This window comes from Branchiostoma floridae, chromosome 10 (assembly GCF_000003815.2).
Source record: "Branchiostoma floridae strain S238N-H82 chromosome 10, Bfl_VNyyK, whole genome shotgun sequence".
In the NCBI taxonomy this organism is placed as follows: Eukaryota; Metazoa; Chordata; class Leptocardii; order Amphioxiformes; family Branchiostomatidae; genus Branchiostoma; species Branchiostoma floridae.
The window spans coordinates 2,791,853-2,813,607 of record NC_049988.1 but is presented as its reverse complement, the minus strand read 5'-3'; the positions used below and the strand labels follow the sequence as shown (position 1 = coordinate 2,813,607).

Below are 21,755 nucleotides of genomic sequence, written 5' to 3'. Positions count from 1 at the left end.
AAGCTTCTTTTTTTGTATCTTCACAGAAGTCAGAGAAAACAAGCAAATCAAGTAGTCAGAAGAACAAGAAATGACCCGAGGCCATCTGGTAGACATGACATCGACGCCCCTCCCGTCTTGTAGGCAGCTGATTGGTCAGCTTTGCAGGCAGCTGATTGGCCAGCTGTGCAAACTGCTCATTGGTTATTTGTGCAAGCAGCTGATTGGTTATTTGTGCAAGCAGCTGATTGGTGATTTATACAAGCAGCTGATTGGCCAGTTGTGCAAGCTGCTGATTGGCCAGTTGTACAAGCAGCTGATTGGCCAGTTGTACAAGCAGCTGATTGGCCAGTTGTACAGGCAGCTGATTGGCCAGTTGTGCAAGCAGCTGATTGGTCAGTTCTGCAAGCATCCGATTGGCCAGTTTTGCAAAAGATATTCCTCTTCCTACCTCAGTCAGTACAAGGGGGTCCTGATAAAATCAAGCCACAACCCGGTCAGTTTGCATCACTGTTTAGAATTTCCAGTACAGGGGCCTCCTGAAGGCACTTAAAGAAGGCGTTATCTAACGTAGATGCCCTCTGCAAAAGTTGTAGAGCCGCAGAATAAAATTCATGTACGGTAACATCCATGAAGTTCTGAAAATGTAAATAAAAACTCAGCACCCCATTTTTTTAAAACAAAAAAATTTGCAATTGAAAGTGTTTTAAGTAAAGCGGTTAAAAAAGTAGGGCTGCAGTTCTGCAAGTACGTGTGTACTTGTAGTTTTACTGTGTTTTTTTATTTGGTCTCACAGAGCTGCTTTGGTGTCCTAGAACACAGTACGTACTTGTTGAATTGGACACCTTGAAATTTGGACATCATGTTTTAGGCCCAAAGCCCAAACATGATGTTCTTACAATATCCGTGTTAACCCTTGTGGTAAGCCTTGAGTTGGTTAAGACAAGACAGAAGTTCCCAAATTGTCTGATTTGTCAAATTCTAATACTACTTCTTGTTTCAGTTGTTGTTGGCTGGGGGCTATACAAGTATTTACTTTTAGTCACAATGTATTTGAAGTTTGCTTTGACGTTTATTGTAGGAATGAAATGGACTGTTGGCGTCAGTTTTAAGGTTACAACAGTGCTGTAGTCATATACTGCACAGTATTTGAAACAACAGTTATAAATTTCCAGCTACAAATCCATTACTATCAAGTCATTGGAAAAATTTTGGCAAATATGAAAATGAAAGTTTTGAAATGTTTGTGGTGGTTTTATGATAGCAGTGATCTATTAAATGACCATGAAATTAGGTTGCGACAAATCCACAGTAAAATCTGACTCTTCTGACAAAATCGAGTCCAAGAGATGGGGTGGTGCTGCTGAAAATAAAGGAATATGCAGTACTTGTCAAGGTAGCTAGGAGCCCTCTGCGCACAGTTATCAGGATAGTTGAATTTAGACTCAAAAACATTATGCCATACCCCAAACCAACACAACTCTGGTACCTAGGCTGTGAGAGTTTTAAGTTCTTCATCGCTAGTGGAAAGTCTTTTAGTTTCACAGTGGTTATATTGTACAGAAAAAAGTTCTTTGTGAGAAATACAGTAATACATTGGAAATATAGTAATACATAGTAATACAGTTTTACACATAATGGTTGAGATTTCATGAAGATGAAACCACCAAAAAGTTTTGGAGTAGTATCTTGTCTTTGCACCAACCAAGGCTTACCACTTTAAGGAGAAAATCTTCTTAGAGAAGGTGATAAGTGATTTGAATAATAGCAAACACTTAAGGGTGGGAAGTGGTGCTTGATTTTTAGGCCACTGCAAGTAAATCCCATGGATGACATCCTCTGCAGACTAAATCTAATGGGAGAGGGGGAAGAAAAGAAAAGAATTCGGTTTAAAAAAACAAGATGCCTAAAGTCTTTTTGATATAGGCCTTAAATGTACTAGCAAAAATTGATGTTCTTAAGAAGTGCATAAAGTCACGGCAGTGAGATAGCGTTAGTTTTATGCATCGAAACTCAAAGCTACAACATTAGTATCTCTTTGACAACTGCGGAACTAGTATCATTATATACAACTATACTTATGGCTACCTTACTAGTAGCTGTCCACTATTGTCGGTTCTTCAAGTATACTCAAGGTTTCATATTTTCCCATTTAAAATATTTCCTTGTCATGTTGACCATCTCTGGAGCAAATAGAATTTGTTTTTTTCCCTCCCAAAATCAAGCAAAAATCATGGTGTGCTCTGATGTCATCCATAGAATTTACTTGCTGTAGCCTTTTCTGTTGCTCTGTGTAGTTTTTTTGCATGTACTATAGCAATTGTCAAGTTAGATTGTTTGCCCAGGGCATCCTAGTTTGTTTTAGGGGTCTACCATACTGTGACACTGAAGGAAACTAACTAGGATGGCACCCAGGCGATAGAAAGATTTATGTTAAAATGTTTTGGGCATGCAAGATACAAAGAAATGTTGCAACATAGCTCAGTGAATTTACAAATAGTTATCATGAAGACATTGGCAGTTTCAAAACCCACCTTTATTCAAATTCAAGTGATAGGGCAATAATAACAAAAATCATGGGGATGTGTACATGAACTGTTAGCATTAATTCTAAAAAATGAAATTGGCAACTTGCAAATTAAGAAATCTGGCACTGAAGGAAAATTCTGAAAGAAGGTTCTTTATATTTCATATTTGCTTCAAAGAAATGGTTACATATATTATAGAACATTAAAAGATGAGAGCAAATGCCAGATGAAATAGTCAAGAGTAAAAAAAAAGCTTAATGTTTTAACAGAAATTATACATCGAAAGGGGTTAGGATTCAATATTTTCCCATGGAAAAACAAAAAAAATACATCCTTTTTTGGAAATGTAGAACTTTTTCCTACCCAACCCCTATCTATTACAAAACATGGTATCACAAGAAAGATGGTGAAACAGTCACAAAATGCCCGGTACAGAAAGTCAAAATGTGGTGCAACTATGTATAGACTAGTTTTCTCTATGTCTGATTACGTTTTATAGCAGTTTTCATGAACTGAGAAAGATGAAGAGCCATTTTGTACCCATAGGTTGCTGTATAAACCACTGAAAACAGTAGTAACTGACTTGGATGGACGTATCTGTATATATCTGTGTGTAAGAACCGTACGGTAGGCTTTGGTACTTTAGTAGACTAGTTAACGTCTGTCTGTCATTGGTTCAATGTGACTTAACTTATCACAATTAGGAGGAAAAAGGAAACGTGTTTGTGTGGCATTTTGTAAGACTGTCCGTCATTTAATAGTGGATAGTTCGAATGTACATAAATTTAGACAATTAGATAGCTTTTTATATGAGGCATGCATGTCTGAATTTTTGGAATACACCTTTTTGTTTTATTTTAACTACATTTTGTAAATGAACTGATATGTGTTGATTTTGGTTCCTCAATGGATAATAATTGCAGACTGCTTTACATGTAGAGTTGATTTTGTTACAATTTTACATGATCCTAGGGAAAAATTTCTGAGCATAACAATTTGGTAGTCATTGTGTCTATAGAAAACTTTTTAAGCCCCTTACGGTGTATATTGAAAAGCAAAAATCATATGATGATGAATCCACAATATTTCTAGTAATCTTGTACAATGTGGGAGAAAGAATCCCGAAGACTTACTACTGCCAAACATTTCCTATAGAGCGGTGATGTTATAGCTGACTTGTACAGTGAACTTTGGTATTGTGATGCTAGCAAACCACTGACTGTAAAGAAGTTTAAGAATATAGAGAGAACTGTCAGGATGGGATTATATAAAAACACCTTTTCTTCTTACAAACAGTATCTTGTCAGACTTTTCTTGTGTCTGAGTATTTGAAAGATTTGGATTTTTGTGTAAGACATAAAGGATATACCTTGTCCATGCGTATCACACTAGGTGACCCCTAATCATCTTGACAAGTGTGTTCTGTTGACTTTTATACATGCAGAGATTTGACATACAGTCAAACCTGCCCGAGCGACCACCTCTTCTCAGCGACCACCTGGCCATTTCGACCGCTTTTTCTCGGTCCCGATTTTTTTTCCCATTGACGTAAGCATTAAGCGACCTTTTCTCAACGACCACCTGGCCAACGTGACCGCGACCGGCCCAAATTGGGACCCATAACGACCATATCATTTTCAAAATTGAGGTTTTCATCGATTTTTTTATGATAACTAGCGCGATTTTGTGCCGAAATCGGCCAGTTTGCGTCGGATTTTGACTGCCATTACGATGTTATGTTTAGAATAAAGATAGCGACGGTCAATAGGTGGGTCAATGGGACAGTCTAATGGGAGGAAATTTCGTTGTAAGAAAATCCGAATTCAGTTGTTACAGAAGCTCGATAAAAGCTTGGGTTAAATTTACAGTTTACAGTGTGCGTGTTGTATTTGACATAAAAGACCTCGCTTCTTTGAGTGCGTGCAGTGTGCTTGCTATTTGCCATTAAACACAACGGAAACCATTTATACTTTGCATCGGGCATGTTTTGAGTGGATACTCTTCTCAGCGACCACCTGTCCAAATCGACCGCTTTTTTCCGGTCCCCCGGGTGGCCGTCTTGGGCAGGTTTGACTGTACAACCAAAAGGGCTCAAACCCCTGACCTCTAGTTCCATCTCACACTCCAGTAAAAGCTAGAATGTAATGAAAATGTTATAAATATTTGTACTTTGATATCAATTTAAATACTGGGGTGTTATCATACAAAAGAAAATTTTAAGTACCAATTTTAAAAAAAAATGGAAATTATGTGTATGAAGATTTTTTCCACTAACGGTATTCAATTTTGTCAAGGATGTCGAGTTTAAATCGGGTGCAAAATGGTTCAGATTAGAATGTTGGGAGGAACATGGAACTTTTGCAACGATCCCCTCTGTGTTAGCAATCTGGCTAACCTTGACCTCAGCCTCACTCTTACCAGAGCCTTGTGATGTCACGCTTTGTGACCTCTTTGTTTTACTAGCCAAGTGGTTGGATAATAATACAGTGGAAGCCAGTTAATTGCACGTCGGATAAACGCACACTTCGGTCAATTGCACGGAATCCCCAAATCCCGTGGCGGTGCGGTCCAACTGGGTAACTTCGCATTATCGCACACGCCGGATAATCGCACGGAATTCGCTGGCAAATTGGGTGTGCAATTAAGCGGCTTCCACTGTAGTAGGATCTAGGATGTACAAAGCACTGATTGGCTGTTTTCTTAAAAGGATTTTACCAGCAGTATTCCCTTGGTTTGTGAATCACTGCCTCTGACTGAAAGTGTGTAAAGACAAGCTGTTCAGATTTATTCTGAGCCCAGCTAACCATGGCAGTCACAAGCAGTGAACCAGGAAATCCGGCAGGCTCTAGACATGGTGGCATGTTTAGCAGCGCCCCGTGACGGATAGCAACAGTACTGCAGAAAACATTTGCAACTGTGTAGATGGAAAAGTGTATGCAACTGTAGAACTTGAGTTTGATTGTAACTTAGTAAAACAGGGCTACGAGAGATTTTAAATATTTGTAATACGTTTTGACTATTTCAAATAAAAGAATAGTTCAAACACAATACAATGTAGTTTTAAATTGTTCAAACAATTGAAATGAAAGTTTGAACATGTTTGAACTTATCTATTTAAAAAAAGTGACCTATCTCAGGTTGTTGCAAAGGCAGCAAACATCCATGCTGTAAGTTGGTCTCCAGTTTAAAGTGCTACTTTCACAGTTTGAAACTACCTTCTTAGGACAACAATAACTTCCCAGAAACTATTTTACTGATCTAAGACACTGAGGTATTAAAATAGCTAGCTCACACCAAATCTTTGACACATCAAAAGTTGGATGAAAGAACTGATTTTATTGTGAGGTGAAATTGCAGTATAATGGACACAGTAACTGTTAAGTAGTGTATGGACGACATCTACACATCAATTTTCATCAGAAATTCTTTTTTTTACTTTAATATGCACACTTAATTGTGCAAAAATGCCCTGCAGGAAAGTACATTTTTCTTTTGGCATCAGAAAAAAACTGCACTTAGGCATTTGGCACAACAATTGGAAAATGGGAAAGAAATTGCTATTGAACTAAAAAAAAGTGCATCATTTCCATTTACTACTGTAGATCTTGCCTTTTTTGTGGTGGCTTTCTTTTCAATTATTACAGTGTTCTAGCACAAAATCGCGACAGTATTCTTTTGCTACCAAATGCACCTCAAACAAAACAGCAAAAAATTCCGTTCTATGTACTTGGAATTAAATCCCCACAAAAATAAATGAATCTACAGTATTCATACACATGTTACTTATAATGTCACACACATTTACTATTACACAGTTTTGCATTGCAGTGCATTGCTGTTTCCAACTTTCTTCGTGTATACAATGTACAAGTTTTTTGTGGTAATACCCTGTAATATCCTAGCTTCGTTCGCTCCTCTTATTGCTTCTCTGTAGTATAATATGCCATCTGTTAATAGAAAAACAATTGGCATTTGAATATTAGCCTACAATACAGGCGAGACTTCTGATTGGCTGCAATTCATACGGTCCTCATATAATGGCATATTACAAGGATTAAAACAAGAATTTGGAAGTTACACTCTGAGAAATATTTGCTCCCCGAGATAATTTAGGATGTAAGGATCATACATCTAGAATGGGCATTAGGGGGGCCAGACTTTTCTTGCGATCGTTGAACGAACCGGACCTAGAGTAGCATGGATTCCAGGCTGCTGGGATGTTCTCATGTGTCCCTAACGCCACCTATCAGAATGAGGTGGTACTACAGCTCAGGGCTGTCTCCAGCTTTAAAATTCTGTGTCTCCCTGTATTTTGGGAGCCTATGTTATTATTTCCGTGACAAAATTTTAGGAAAAATGCATTTTCATTGATTTCCAGTCATTAAGTTCAAATTTCTGGGGTGGATGTGAAAATTTTGTTTGTCCCATCAAGCAAATTTCTGGCAAAAAGGGACAATTCCTGGAGATAGCTCTGTTTAATCCAGCTTCTTGTTGTTGTTGTTGCTGTTGAACATGGCTTTAGCCTCCAGAATGATGAGGTCCAGGATCAGATGCCTGTTTAACACAGCACCTGCTGTCAGCAGCCCCGACACCAGCGCACCAGCGAAGCCAGCTGTCACTATGTCCTGTCCTGGAAACGATAAGATGCCAGTATAATGTTAACACACTTATTTTGTAAGGCTGAGGAAAAAGTAAGGCACTCTTCGGGGACGGTCAGATAGACCAACATAGGCAAACATGTTGTGTTGTAGCCTAATAATCATACTTCTAGAAGTGACACTAGGGAGGTAGCCATGACTGTAGTTTCAGAAGTGAAACTTGTTGGATAGTTTTAAAAGTGGCACCAATATGGAGGCAACGAATGTAGTTGCCAACTTGCAAGTGATACCAGTGTACCACAATAGTATCACTTTTACCAATGAATGCCTTGATAGTTGTGATGCCACATTTTGACACTTCAAATCTTCATAGGATGTCATCCATAAAATTTACTTGCTGTGGCCATACCTGTGAGATAGAGTCCAGGAATGGGGGTATCAGGCCGGAGTTTGGTGAGGATGTCCAGAGAGAAGCGTTCCCTGGTGTGATCGAGTCCGTAAATCTCCCCACGTGTGGAACCCAGGTAGTAGTTGTTGGACAGGGGGGTGCCCACGTCCATGTACTCAACCTACATGGAAAATAACTAATGATTTGATTTTGTAGTAGGGAGAAAATGGACTTAGATAGTAAATTTAAACTTTGATATACTATGACATGTGACAACCTCTGTATGGTACTGTATACATAGGAAAATATATTAAAGAATGTCTAGACGCTAGAAATCCCTCCATAGACCATTTTCATCCCATACTATGTATCCTTGTATCAAGTAGATTAGCCTTATAGAACTGTACTTATGTACTAGTAGATGCTATACTTTGTACCTTGTACAATTGTTGCACAATAAAGATAGCTAATCATTATCAATAAAATTGATAGAAAAGAGTCCTTAATTTGATTCTCAACATCTAAATTTTACCTAATTGCATGATGTTACAAATGTATCTGATAACAGTTAATAGCTGTATACAGAGGATTCTTTCTACAGGCATTTTATTACCATGAAAAATCTTTAAACTCAATGTTAATAAACAATGTTAAACAGTTAAAAACCTTTACAGGGCTTCAGTCTAGGGTTTTAAACCTTCACCAATCTGAAATGTTCATGGGCAACCTATCTTTCAGCTTTCAAGCTGAGGTTGCCTACAAATAGCACACAGAACCTCATTTGATAGCTTGTAATGGCAGCTGCAGTACCACCAAACATCACTAGATGTCCCCACTGCCTGCTCACCTTGCCCTGCAGCTGAGGGTACTGTTGGCAGACCTGTCTCCACATCTTCTGGGCGAGTCTGTTCTTGATGCTTTCGTACTCCTCGCCACGGTGCTTCACTCTCCCTTCCTGCCACTCAGAAAACCACTCGTAAGGCGTGAAGGAGATGATGATACAAGTCGACTTTCCTGGGGGAAAAGGAATATTTCAACACAAGAGAGAGAATGATGTGATTGGCTATATGTAAAACATGTATCACGTGTTTGTCAATTTTCGTCCGTTTCCAAAAAAATAAAAAACATATTGTACAAAGTAGCTGCAGGTGTAACTGGAGCAAATATATGCCTTAGATTGCTAAAAAAAAACCCAATACAATAGCTACGGCCGTGTGGCGCGTTGGTACACCCGATCCCTCGATCTCGGAAGTTAAGCAACGCGTGGTCCGGATAGTGCTTGGATGGGGGACCAACCAAGGACGTCCGGATTGCTGTAGCCTCACGAAGTTTTCCACGAAATCGTCTTCCGGGAGGGACGTAAAACGGGGGTCCCGTGCTCGAGGAGGTGCCTCGACCACGTTAAAAAGCCTCATTACTCATACTTTGGGTACCTACTGGCTGGCAAAATACACCAGATGATGATAACTAATGTTGAATAATGCGAATGTCTCAAAGTAAAAATGTAAAAGAGGAAGATGTGAATGAACAAAAATAAAGAATCTATTGTTTGGTATACCATACTCTTGGTCATTAGCTTAACCTTCTGACCAGTAAATTTCATAATGAAGACAATTTTTGGGGCAAAACTTCTTTGTTTTTGAATTTGCTGGCATTAGTTTTCAATTGGGGTTCCCAGAGGATGTCATACATATACTGTAATTAACTTTGTTTTCCCGGTACCAAACTTTCACGGTCTGAGAAAATTTAACTTGTTCTCGGAACTAAATGTTCACCGTGAACGAATTATTTGTCATCGTCACCAAGACGAATTATTTGTTATCGGTGATATAAGGTTACGGTCATCACCGTGAAAACCGTGAACATAAAATTGAATTGAAAAAAAAATCAGGAATTACAGTATATATACTAGTAATGAACATGGCAATACCTACCAGGATAGCGTGCGTTCCATGTGGGGTCCTTTGCAGATGGGAAGGAGACAAAGAGAACAGGAGTTTTGGTTCCCTCCTCACAAGCCTCCTGTACCGTCAGTCTGGAGTAGTCTTCTATCAACTTGTCATGGTCATTTCCTGTGGTAGGGACAATGTACAACCATAAAGCCATACATGTAGCAATATATTACTGTCGTTCTTGGATGTTGTGAGAAAATTTACTTACAAATTGTCTTCTTGGTACTAAACCGTAACGGTCTGAGAAAATTGAACTTGTTCTCGGAACTAAATGTTTGCAGTGGCAGCAGGTACGTGTAAAAAAGGTCAGTGATTTATTTGTTGTCGGTTATGATAAGTTCATGTTACAGTCGTCACCGTGAAAACTGTGAACATAAAAGAACATTGAAAAAATCAGGAATTACAGTAAGTACATGTAGAGTAGGCAGGTAAAATAAAAAGACTAACTTTTGTCTATGGATTTTCAACTTTTCAGTCTACATTAAGGTATTTCACCTGGATAAATTGGCATTTTTAACCTTCCATTGTTTTCTCATTATTGAATTAAGAAAGAATGGAACCGTAATGAATATTCATAGATCTGATTTTTTTGTGTCATGCGGATGACATCATCAGGTTTCATTGCCCCTAATATTATTTTTTCTATGAGAAAATACAGCACTTTGGTACATACCACTGCAATGAAGCTATGTTGCATAATGATGAAAGCTACAAACTCACATTTACCCAAATTGATATCTTCTAATGTTGCATTTACAGTATGGCATCCAGTGGAAATATGAGAGTCAATGTTACTTTGCTATATTGTTGTGTTCTGTTTATTATCAGGCACTATGGCCCATATGGACGGACAATTGACAGTACATTTAAAAGAAAGAACAATAATCTACTGTTTAAAATAAAAAATACAAGACTCACATTGCGTCTCATCGTGCACGTGGTCTGTGCACGACCTTACAGTAGTTACTCCAGAAAGTGCTTGTGGAGACAGCATCAGAGCATGACAGCACTCTAACAATATCGTTCTCGGACGCCAGGAGGCATATATATATTAATCATTAGCAAATACATTATATTTAATGTAAGCAGAATTTACCTGGAAACATCCAAGCATTGTGAGCCTTCAAGCCCAGCTCCTGTGAGGTTCCAGTTAGCCCAACAAACACACTGAAGGCTCCCAGGCCCGGACTCACGTGGTGGAACATGTCATCTAAACCTGCAGGGAGTCAACAACAATTATCACTATCAGGGTTTTTCTAGAAAAAAAAATTCAAGAAGGAGCACTGCAATTGAGTGTCACCACCAAGAGGGTTCTCCCTACAAGATTACAAAGTTTTTGATAATTCTAAGTTAAAATGGGACATTCTATGGCTTCCTATAGGGGCCTCCACTACTATCAGATAAGTCACAGTTGAAGACAGTGGCCACATGTGATCCCTGGTCAATCAGAGGATCTGCTCCCCAGGGTAAGGGGGCGCATGGTCAGGGCATGAGGGCGCAGCGCCGCTGTTCCCTTGTTTAAAAGAATCCATGATTATCATCATATTTTCACCTATGTCAATAGATTTGCTAATCTATGTCACTTGGTAGAATCCATGTGAGCTCTGTTCCAAAACAAAATGACACAATGAATTTTCGGTAGATCTTGCCAATCATCATTGGATGTCTGATTGTCACTACACTGGAAACCTGTTTTACTACTACTACAGTAACTACTTTTAATGATAAGTTATAGTATGTTTAAGTATCAAATGTGGTTGGAAATGACAAGGAGGAAGTGTCTTATGATAAAGTTTTAGCTTTCTTTAAATTTTCACTTTATTTGCCCTTGGTGCTGAACTGCCTTCCGTTTGTTTATGTTATGCATCAATGGGAAAAATTACTGTAAATGCAGAAACTTTCGCGGTGGATTAATGTTCGTGGTTTTCGCGGCAGCCGGTTCACCGCGAATTTAAAACCACCGCAAAAATTTTTCCTTAACAGTAAGGGACTACAGTGCATGGTGCTACCGCGAAATTAAATCCACCGCGAAAAGTCCATTTTCCCGCTACCGCGAAATTAAATCTCCGCGAACTTAAATGCATTTACAGTATTAAAGAAACCATGAAAAACTAGCCACAATGACGAGTTGGTCCTTATGCAGATGTGGTCACTTGAGCAGGTTTGACCACGTATAAATGATGAGGACATCAATGCCTTACCGTGTGAGCTGACCACAGGTTGAGGAACGAGCTTCTGGTACGTGTTACAGACCCCCGCCGCCGAGACGACAACCGGCGCGTGAATGTCCACATCTCCGCTGCTCTTGTGCACACGAACACCTAGAATAGCACATGCACAAACGCAATGTATAAATGAGCAGACAGAAATCAGCATCATCTAATCTCTTATTGGTAAGCGAAAGGTTAAACATGCCAGGGAACAATTTAGGAGCTAGATTGGAATGAAAAATAATATCACAGAGGTTTATGAAATTCATTCAATTTCAATACTTAGCTTTAGATCATACTCGGTCCGTATTTACGTCTGATATCAGTGTTCCGACCGGTCTGTACTTTATGGTGTGGCGCAGGGATCCATAGTTTGATTCAAACTATTCAAACTCGCTTGAGTGCGCTTCTGTTAAAAACTGTTTCGTTTCTTTGTCAGGTTCTTTTTTTTTTCGAATTGACGAAGCTGTTGACGCAATGTGCAGTTGATGTCTATATTTTGTGTGTGATAAACTCAAGTTTGCTCGGGTTGGCATGATATAAATATGGTGTATTTCGTATCACCCTCAGTTTTGGCCCTCTCGCGGGTGGGATCGCCCTCTGGCCTTCAGGCAATCCTACCCGCGGTCAAGCCATACCTTGGGCAATAAGGAATACCCCGTGCTGTATTCTATATGTACTTACCACAAGCCTTTCCATCGCTGTCAATCAAAATTTGAGTGACAGGTGCAGCGACGAGCACGGCCCCCCCGGCCCTCTCGATGACGGGGATAATGTGGAAGGCTATCTCGCTGGCCCCGCCCTTCGGGTAGTACGCTCCCTCATGGAAGTGCAGCACTGTCATACCCTGCATCAGGAAACCTGAGTCCTTCGGTGGAGAGCCTGTCAGGATTAAATTACACAATAGTCATTTTCCCAAAAATTCAAAATCGAAAGTTGCTGCCAATGACTTGTTGCACACTTTATTTGAGGATATTGCACAGGATCTCAAAAAATACTGTATTTTCGAGACATGCCACAATGCATGTAATTGGCTAGAGATTCGCCACACAGGGATATCGAACTCGGAGATTCGAGGACGAATCTTGGAAAGTGTAAGCCTTTCGGGGTAACGGTCTAGCGTCTGGATTTCTGATCTGGGGGCCTGGATTTGGCACGGGTTCAAACCCCAGGACTCAGGATATTAATACTTTCTGTTTCTACTCCTTTCTTACAAAACCCCTACCAAAGTCTCCGTAGTTGTAGGACAGTACTGCCTTCAGGTCCTGGTTGTCGGTGATGCTGTCCAGCACGTCCCTGGTGCTTTGTGACATGACACTGAAGAAGCTGGTCAGCCTGTTGACCAGTCCTGTCCCGATCAGAAGCTTGACCAGCCACAGTGGAAGGATCTTCATGAAGATGAAGCCGTCCAGAGTCCCAGTGTGCACCTGAAGTGAAGAGTTAAGACAAATTTGAATCCTGTAATTATATATATTTAAAACCTGTTATGTATATAAAATTTGGTTGGAAATGACAAGGAGGAAGTATTTTCAAGAAAGTCTACCTTTCACTTTATTTGCCCTTGGTGCTGAACTGCCTTCCATGTTTTTGTATCCTTTTAAGTGTTGTAATATGTTGTGTCATGTAATGTATTTCATGTTGAGCTATCCTTTACTTCCATGCGTCACATATATCATATTTCAGGGAGTATGGTTTGAACCGTTTGAACTCGCATGCGTGCAGCCTACATTTTGTGTATCTTTCATTCTGATTGGTAAGTGTCCTATGTATCTGTCTTTCTGATTGGTTCATTCTTTCAAATTCCGGTTATCAACAGTTTTGGTAGTTTTCAACAAACTAGTTGAATCCAACAAATTGTTCTGTGTGACGGGTCGTTCGGTATAATATAACAAGCTGCTGCCGCACTGCGTGCTTGCGAAGCTGGTGTGTTACGCAGAGGGGCAGTTATACTGGCTATATAGATACAGAATTGCATCCCAATTGAGATTTTTCTCACAAACTGTGATCACGTATGATTGTCTGTTTTAAGATAATACTTAGAAATAGAACACATTCAAATGATATTATATTGAACCCAACCAAAGTTATAGGACCTGGCGTCTCGCAGGTATGAATTACTTCTGCCAGGTGAAAATGTGGGCAAACATTTCTGGATATTCTTGAATTAGTTTAACTGTAATATCCAACACAAAAATTGGACTCCACTCAACAGCACCAGTCTTTGTCAAGGAATGAACAATCCACTATTGCTGTGACATCACATTATGCAGATAGAACACGTGACTCAGTGAGCTTGCAGGAAGAATTTCCGGGTATTGTTATACGAGGGTCTGTATGCTCCAGTGTTCTCGCCAGGATTTTTTCACAGCGTCAGGGCAGGGGTTTGGGGGCCGCCGAAGGCCCCCGGCGGGGTCCAGGGGCAGAGCCCCATTGGGGGGCCCCAGGGGGGCGAAGCCCCCCTGAAGCTCTTGCATTTTAGGCTATTCAGAAGGCTTATTGTATCAGTTTTTAGGGGCATATCTACGATAATTGTAGCAGTTTGACGTAACGATACTTTGAGTCAAAGCATCAAAGACAACTAAAAACTCATAAACAACAAACTTTACTCAGCTCAACAGTACTCATAAATATTGTCCGGTTTGCCACCAACTTTTTCTAGATAAACAACTTCGACAGTCTCTGTTTTCATCGTATTTTTTTCATCGTAAACAGAACAAAACACGCAGAAACATGTGCTCGGCACGGGGAATCCCCGGCCGACTTTCAAGTTCGCGATCGGCGGACGAATAATGCGTTCACATAAGAGGTGTTGGACGTAAAAACAACAAGAATACCTTTGCTTCCTTTTGATATGAGTTTTGGGCCCGCAAAATCTCCAAAACGGCAAAAATTTTCGGGGTAAAATACGGTAAAATTTGCCCTGCCAAAAATGGCGGTCGTTGCTGTTGTTTATCCTAAAGGCTAAATTTCAATATTTCCTATGCATATTCTTAACAATGGGAATCATGGGAGAAAGAGGCTGTCAAAAATCACCTACCTGACTTTTAGAACATGAAAAACTCACATTGGCAAGGTTGTCCGACCTCTGAAGAGTAATTTAACGACAAAAAAGGGAAAAAATTTACGGCGGAATTATATTATACGCCATGAAAACATAGGTGGGAGACCTTTTCACCCCCTTTCACTGCATGTAAACAACACCAAAACACCTAACTTCTAAGGCCTACTGCAACCACAAATATCACTAAAAATCTGTTTTTTCAACACAATATAGAAGCTACAACCCTTGCCTATAAGATGCACCCCCAAAATCCAAACATATCCCAAGAAAAACAATTTTACAGCCACTTTTCCCAAGCCTACCTAAGCATTCTGAGGGGACTAAAACTGGGTCATCTGCGCAAGTCCGGAAATACTGAAATTTGCCCTAAACCAATGAGATCGCTAGCTTCCCCTGACGTCACAGAGACGCATCAGATCTCGCGAGAATTTTTGCGAGATTTTACGATGTTTTCGCCGCCATTACCGCTAGCTGCCTGCATGCATGCACGCACGATGTTTTTCGTCATTTCTCAACGCAAATTCCTCGATCTTTGGAAGGTTTTAGATGATTTACAAGTATACTGCAACATAAAAGGGAATGTATACAAGTGCTATTTTTGTGCAAGTCCAAGAAGCGTTTCTTGCCGTTCCGATTTTAACCGGACTTGAACCGAAACTTTTTACAAGTTTTGTGCCGGTTCTCTGTTTACAGTACAGAACGCACGCCGCGCAAGGGGCGGTCCTGGGTGGGGGCTGCGAGATAGCGGTACGCGGGGTGCTATAAAACACCTCCCTTCTAGCTGAAACTTCCTGAAACAGCGGAGGCGCGTGCTTGGCACGTGCTTTCGCATTTTTACTACGGTATTTTTCCAGTTTTCCCCCATTTTTTTGCCGCTACGCTGGGTGAAAATACAGCGTAGCGGGCTTTTTACAGCGTCATTTTTCCAGCCCACAGCGTATCGGCCCGCTATGCTGAAAAGGCCTGGCGAGAACACTGTGCAGCTCTTTTACGTAAGGCGTAGGCAGCCTATTTTATTTCCCGTGATTCGTAGGGAAAACCATCTTATCTACGTAAATCGTAGCGAGGTGACGAAATTTAGCGTAATTGGCTTCCTTAATTTAGCGTAATACGTAGGGGGTTCTCCTGAATTCAGCGTAAATCGTTGTCAGGACCCCCCATACTGACCCTCTTATACATTGTCGGCGGCTATTCAAATCCAGGGCTCGAAATACCACCTGCATATGCAGGTTAGTGCAGGTAAAACTGGAGCTGTGCAGGTATTTCTGATGTCTACCTGCACCCAATCTGCACTAGGTCCATGTTTTTATAAATGATATCCTATGCTGCATTGACTATTACCACCTATAAAGTATAAAAGAAAAAATTGCAATGGTTTCTGAACAATTTTAGCATGATCCATACTTCCTAAATTCAGAGTGGTGCAGGTGAAATTTGTCTGGTGCAGGTAATTTTCATTGTTACCTGCACCAGTGCAGGTATGCAGAAAAAAGTGTTTCGAGCCCTGAAATCCCTCACTACAATGTGTCAAAACCCCCCAAAATTGGATTTCTCAAGCTCATTCCTTGACAAAGACTGGAGTTGGGACAGTCAAAAATATGTCAAATTTTTGTGTTGGAAAGTACAGCTCAATTCTGAGCTAGAATTAACAATACTTACATCACATATTCTGAAGAACTCGTCGATGGCCTTTCCTTCATTTGGGAAGTGTTCCAGTAGGGTTTTCTTGTGTTCCTCCCTGCTGGATTTGATAGGCACTTCTAGTCGCTGTATGAGAGAAGAAGAAAAAGACACTGTCAGCCACGTATGAGGGTCTGCTGGGGGGATCCTGGTAATGCTTAACGGTAAATTAGCAAGCCGGCAACGCTTAACAGAAAATTCAGGAGGGCCTGCAACACTTTGAACATTCAAAATGGTGAGTGGGTTCAAGTGCCGCCAAACTGACCATGCAAATGGCTCTGAGCTTTTGGCGTAGCGGTTTAGCGTGCTGGGTCTGTGATCTGGCGGCCCGGGTTCGAATCCCAGGAGCCAGGAAACTGTTTCTACTTGCTTCTCTACTTGTTTCATGGCCTGGGTTCGATTCCCGGCATGGGAACCACAGAAAGAAGCAGAGAGGCAAGTATTAAAACTGTCTCCTGGCTCCCGGGATTAGAATCTGGGCCGTCAGATCACAAACCCAACATACTGAACCGCTATACCAAAAGCTCCAAGCCTTTGGCATGATCAGTTTGGCGATGCTTGAACCCCACTGTTACACTTGCAATCCCTCACAACATGTCCGCTGACGCTGGGATGGAATTCATACGCATGCATCAACGGAATTCAACCTACATTTGTATATGGCTAAGCATTGAGGTTGCATTTATCTGGTGACTCAAGCCACAGTATACAAGTATGAATATGATCAGATACGCAATTGTAAAACCAATTATGAAATGCTGATTTTTTTTTGGACCCACGGAATGACAATATCATCATGCGTACTGAAAATTGAGACACAGTATCGAAACTGAACATACAAATTTTTAAATGTTACCTTCTCGCCATGTTGGATCATGACGATATCGAAACTCTTGTCCAGCTCGGCCCACTGTAGCTGTCCCTCAGTAATCTGCTGTACCAGAGCCTGGTTCACTGTCCCACCCTTCAGGACCTTCTGCCATGTCCGCACACAGTTCTGTTTACCCGTGTAGTGGATACCTGCAACAAGTCATTCTTTTCATAAAACTTCAAGCAAACACTGACAAACATTTACTTCTTGGGTGGGTACTGGTATAGAAAATTCAGGTACTACTGGTACGGTGCAGGTCCAGAGGATCAGGTCCAGGTCTGGACCTAATTGCTTGTGAATGGGGGATACTCAAAACATTGGTCCTTTGAACTTTCAGGCTTCATCCAATCCTTCTCCATGAATTGTACAGTACTGCAAATTCATTTATTTTTGCAGTAGCTCGGGAGAGGCTTTTTGGAGTGATTTATGGTTGCAGTTGAAATTATTCTGTAATACAGTAACACCACTGTAAACAATTAAAGACTTAAGTAAGACAAGTAATTTACCTATTTTGAAATTCTTCCCTACATAGCCGTCTGCTGTTCCAATTAGTATGCAGTACTCCCACGGGGACCTTAAGTCGCGTGCGAGGGGTTCCCCTTAGCAGAAGGGTTAGTTTTGGTTGAGCTTTAATAGCTTCACAGTTTTGAATTATTTTACAGGGATTGTAGCACAACATGAATGTGTATAACATCTTTCTGGTTGTATTATCAACACTCACCAACATCAAACTCAAAGCCCTTGTCCACGTAAGTGTGACAACATCCTCCGGCTTGGTCGTGTTGTTCCAGTACCAAGACTTTCTTTCCCGTCTTGGCAAGGAGCGCAGCTGTACACAACCCTCCGATCCCGCTGCCGACCACGATCGCATCCAAGTCATCAGGCACTTTCTTTGTAGTGAAGCCTGTAGGCACAAGTACAATTGACATATGAATTCATGGTTAAAATGGTGGCCCAAACATCATATATAACTTTGCATATCAATATAACGTTACATGTATGAAACTTATCCTGAATGAGGGCCTACATGGGTAATCTCCAACCAGATCCACGGTGACGTACTGTAATAATAGTATCAAACGTAACGTAGCCGTTTTAGACTCCCTTAGCCGGCTATACTCCTTGGCCAGCTTTGATACAATCTTATGGCACCGTGGGATCTGCTTTGAGATTAGAGAATTCTGGCAATTCCTGACAGCAACCTATTGTAACAGTGGGATTCAAGTGCTTACAAAGATCCGGACCTTTTGGCCTAGAAGCTCTGGCGTTGGGTTTGTGACTTGGCGGGCCCGGGTTCGAATCCCGGGAGACTGTTCTACTTGCCTTTTGTGTCTCACTGGCAATATTAATGGTAAATTCAAAAGAGAAGAGTTGGTCTCAAGAGATGTTTGGGGAACAAGGTCATATTGGATTGTTCCAGAAATAGATGTATTTACTCAAAGGTTACAGAATTGTTAAAAAAAGATGCACTCTAAGTGTAACTCATTAATCTGCAAGCTTGATATTAGTCCAAGGACGTTACCCTCCTTGTATTACAATATTACATGTATAATTTCTATATAGAAGATTATGACAAGAGAGGAAGATCATTAGGCCTAGGGAAAAAAATAGAGTCGGTAGGTAGCGATTATCTTTTTTTTCTTTTCATTTTTTTAGGCTGGCCAAAACTGTAGTGATACATATTACAAATACAGTTGAACAAAGTAAACTGAAATGCACGACAACACTTGTCTTTCAATGTCAGACTTAGATTTTAACTTTAATAGATACATTTATAATTAATTAGACAAGACAAGCAGTGTTTTTACTTCAGTAGGAAGCAGGCTGAATAAAAATTCTAAGTGGAAGCTACTGGTATGTGACTCCACTGCCCACCCCCCAAAAAAGCTAGGGTCGGCAGGTTTTTCTAGGGTAGGTAGGGAAACTCAACATTTTTTCCTACGCCTCATACATGATTGTACAGCATTGAACATATACGGTAGCCTTTAAAAACTAGCCAGCCTGCGGACATTGATGCAACCTTACACTATCAAGGTTCTGAAGTTGTAACAGAGTGACTTTATTTGAAAGTTTTTTTTCAACAAGATGCATTGGCTCCAAATATAAATCATCCATGTAACATGAACCAATGAACAGATAATACTGTAGTTCTAGAACATATCTCACAGTGACATTTGTAGTAACTTAGAGCTTCAGATCAAAGGTTATAGAATTGTTCCCAAAAGTTCTAAGTATAACTCAATCTACAAGTCTACATTTCTTGTATACAAGTCAACTGCATTACTTGTTTAATTTCTATATTTATATAGAAGATTGGCTATAGAAGATTGGCTACAGAGGAATATCATTATATATCATGTACAGATTGTACTGCATTTAAGATATAGCCTTAAGACATCTCAAAATAAATGATAACTTTGATGTCACTTTGCAAGAAGGTTAACCAACTAAAGGAATGGTCAAAAAATGGTAAAAAAACAACAACAAAACTCTTGCTCACGAAATCACCCATCATCCATTCCAGAGATCTTACCTACGAGTCCGCATTTGTTGTTCACTAAAACCATGAGAGACTTCTAGTTATCCAGCCCACTAAACATTTCTCATGTCTGTAGTGTTTCTGACCCAGTGTCTGCCTGTGTCTCTTTAGATTACTCAGCCTACTGAACTGCCTGTTACACTCCTCACACCTTTATTGTTTCTCCCTTGTGTGAGACTGCTTGTGTCTCTTTAGATTACTCGGGGTACTGAACTGACTGCTGCACAACTCACACCTGTAGGGTTTCTCCCCTGTGTGAGTCCGGATGTGCCTCTTTAGCTCACCCAGCTGACTGAACTGTTTGCTACACTCCTCACATCTGTAGGGTTTCTCCCCGGTGTGAGTAAGCATGTGGCTCTTCAGAGTACCGAGGTCACTGAACTGCTTGTTGCACTCCTCACAACTGTAAGGTTTCTCCCCCGTGTGAGTCCGAATGTGCCTCTTCAGATCATGCAGCTGACTGAACTGTTTGCTACACTCCTCACACCTGTATGGTTTCTCCCCTGTGTGAGTCCGCATGTGAGTTTTCAGATTAGCCAATCTACTGAACTGCCTGCTACACTCCTCACACCTGTAGGGTTTCTCCCCGGTGTGAGTCTGCTTGTGCCTCTTCATATCACCCAGCTGACTGAACTGCCTGCTACACTCCTCACACCTGTAGGGTTTCTCCCCGGTGTGAGTCTGCCTGTGCCTCTTCAGTTGACTCAGACAACTGAACTGCTTGCTACACTCCTCACACCTGTAGGTTTTCATGCTAGTAGCCCCTTTTACTTCTCTTTTGTGGTCACCTGAACTTTTGCCACTCGATGCCATACCAACAGTTAAGAGTAAGACACCTGCAATGACAACAAAAACAAGGTGATCAGAGATAGCAGACTTACCCCCTCTGGGCAAAACTGTACATACAGAAACTGCTGTGCTGAAACACGTGGGTCAGACAGCAATACTTAACTGACCGTTAGGCCATGTTGATTTGATTATATGGATGACATCCGCTCACACATCAATTTTCAACCATACTCTAAACCGCACAAAATAAGCAAATACATGCCGTGGGTTGCAAATGTAAATACTGGAAAACGTATAATAATGCCATAGACCATCAAAAGGTCAAAGAAGATGTGAAAGAACAAAAATGAAGAATCCAATTGTTCCGTATAGTATATTCTGTGTGTTCAGTCATTTATTCAACTTTCCTGACCACTTTGACTTCATAATGATAATGAGGACAACATTTTTTGGTGAATTTTTATTCTATTTGCACGCTTGCAGTTTTTGGATTCGCAGAGGATGTCATCCATATAATCAAATCAACATGGCCTAAGGTGATAATTCATATCGGCACAATTATATCATTAAGTGTTTGGTAAAAGCGATCTTGCATATTTCAGTGTGCATGAGAAGTGGAATGTACATTGTGGTCTTGGTCATAGTTCAAGATCCTACAGCTGATGCCCAAGAAGGACACAGAATGGCTCAGATTTGGAATCAGACTTGACCATACTACTATAAAAGAGTGAAACTACTGAAAAAAACTACTGAAAATACGATGCAAATTATAAGTTTTCCCTTTAGTATTTGCTCCCAATATTTCACCTATTGCTATACTTTTATATTTTTCTTTTATATTTCCCCAAAAGCCTGTACTTCGTAGCATACTAGTTGATGCGGCTATCCCCTTTCCGAGAAAGAGAGCGCCTCCCACCCCCTATTAAAAAAACTCCATCTGCATTGCCCAGGGTCTATGATGCAGGTTACTCAATCAAAATTTTATGCTTACCACTCAATACCTCTGCTTTCTAGGATAAGGGGGCACATGGTCTGAAGGCATGGGGGCACAGTGCCCTTGCTCTTACAGTCAAAACATGTGACAAACCAAACCTGCAATGGATTGAATTTTATGGGCATTTTTTTGGTCACTCTAGACCCGGGATGTCATCCCATAAACT

General features: G+C 40.6%; 3 protein-coding genes across 9 annotated transcripts in view; 1 reads left to right on the top strand and 2 right to left on the bottom strand.

Annotated features, from left to right (window-relative positions):
- The window catches only part of LOC118423728 (protein AF-10-like), a 40,980-nt gene extending 37,180 nt beyond the window's left edge, over positions 1 to 3,800 (top strand). For all 6 annotated transcript variants that reach the window (XM_035831929.1, XM_035831928.1, XM_035831924.1 and 3 more), the window contains one exon: positions 27 to 3,800. In XM_035831929.1, the coding sequence (XP_035687822.1) occupies positions 27 to 74 (48 nt within the window). In that variant the 3' untranslated portion in view covers positions 75 to 3,800. The remainder of the gene's footprint in view (positions 1 to 26) is intronic.
- A 2,023-nt stretch (positions 3,801 to 5,823) lies between these two features.
- The window catches only part of LOC118424448 (all-trans-retinol 13,14-reductase-like), a 20,287-nt gene continuing 4,355 nt past the window's right edge, over positions 5,824 to 21,755 (bottom strand). The window contains exons 2-13 of one of the 2 annotated variants that reach the window (XM_035833018.1): positions 20,595 to 20,642; positions 17,989 to 18,171; positions 17,253 to 17,416; positions 16,376 to 16,483; positions 12,881 to 13,082; positions 12,340 to 12,537; positions 11,647 to 11,766; positions 10,542 to 10,661; positions 9,428 to 9,565; positions 8,341 to 8,507; positions 7,515 to 7,674; positions 5,824 to 7,137 (exon numbers count right to left, since the gene is read on the bottom strand). In XM_035833018.1, coding sequence (XP_035688911.1) covers positions 6,983 to 7,137; positions 7,515 to 7,674; positions 8,341 to 8,507; positions 9,428 to 9,565; positions 10,542 to 10,661; positions 11,647 to 11,766; positions 12,340 to 12,537; positions 12,881 to 13,082; positions 16,376 to 16,483; positions 17,253 to 17,416; positions 17,989 to 18,171; positions 20,595 to 20,619 — 1,740 coding nt within the window. In that variant the 5' untranslated portion in view covers positions 20,620 to 20,642 and the 3' untranslated portion in view covers positions 5,824 to 6,982. The remainder of the gene's footprint in view (positions 7,138 to 7,514; positions 7,675 to 8,340; positions 8,508 to 9,427; positions 9,566 to 10,541; positions 10,662 to 11,646; positions 11,767 to 12,339; positions 12,538 to 12,880; positions 13,083 to 16,375; positions 16,484 to 17,252; positions 17,417 to 17,988; positions 18,172 to 20,594; positions 20,643 to 21,755) is intronic. The other variant, XM_035833017.1, reaches the window with a different exon arrangement.
- On the bottom strand, positions 19,788 to 20,588 carry LOC118424449 (zinc finger protein 679-like). Its single transcript, XM_035833020.1, has one exon. It carries the CDS (start codon positions 20,557 to 20,559, stop codon positions 19,960 to 19,962), a length of 600 nt encoding a protein of 199 aa, XP_035688913.1. The 5' UTR covers positions 20,560 to 20,588; the 3' UTR covers positions 19,788 to 19,959.

Coding starts and splice junctions, on each gene's coding strand:
- LOC118424449 (XM_035833020.1), bottom strand. CDS start 20,559: ATGAAAACCTACAGGTGTGAGGAGTGTAGCAAGCAGTTCAGTTGTCTG.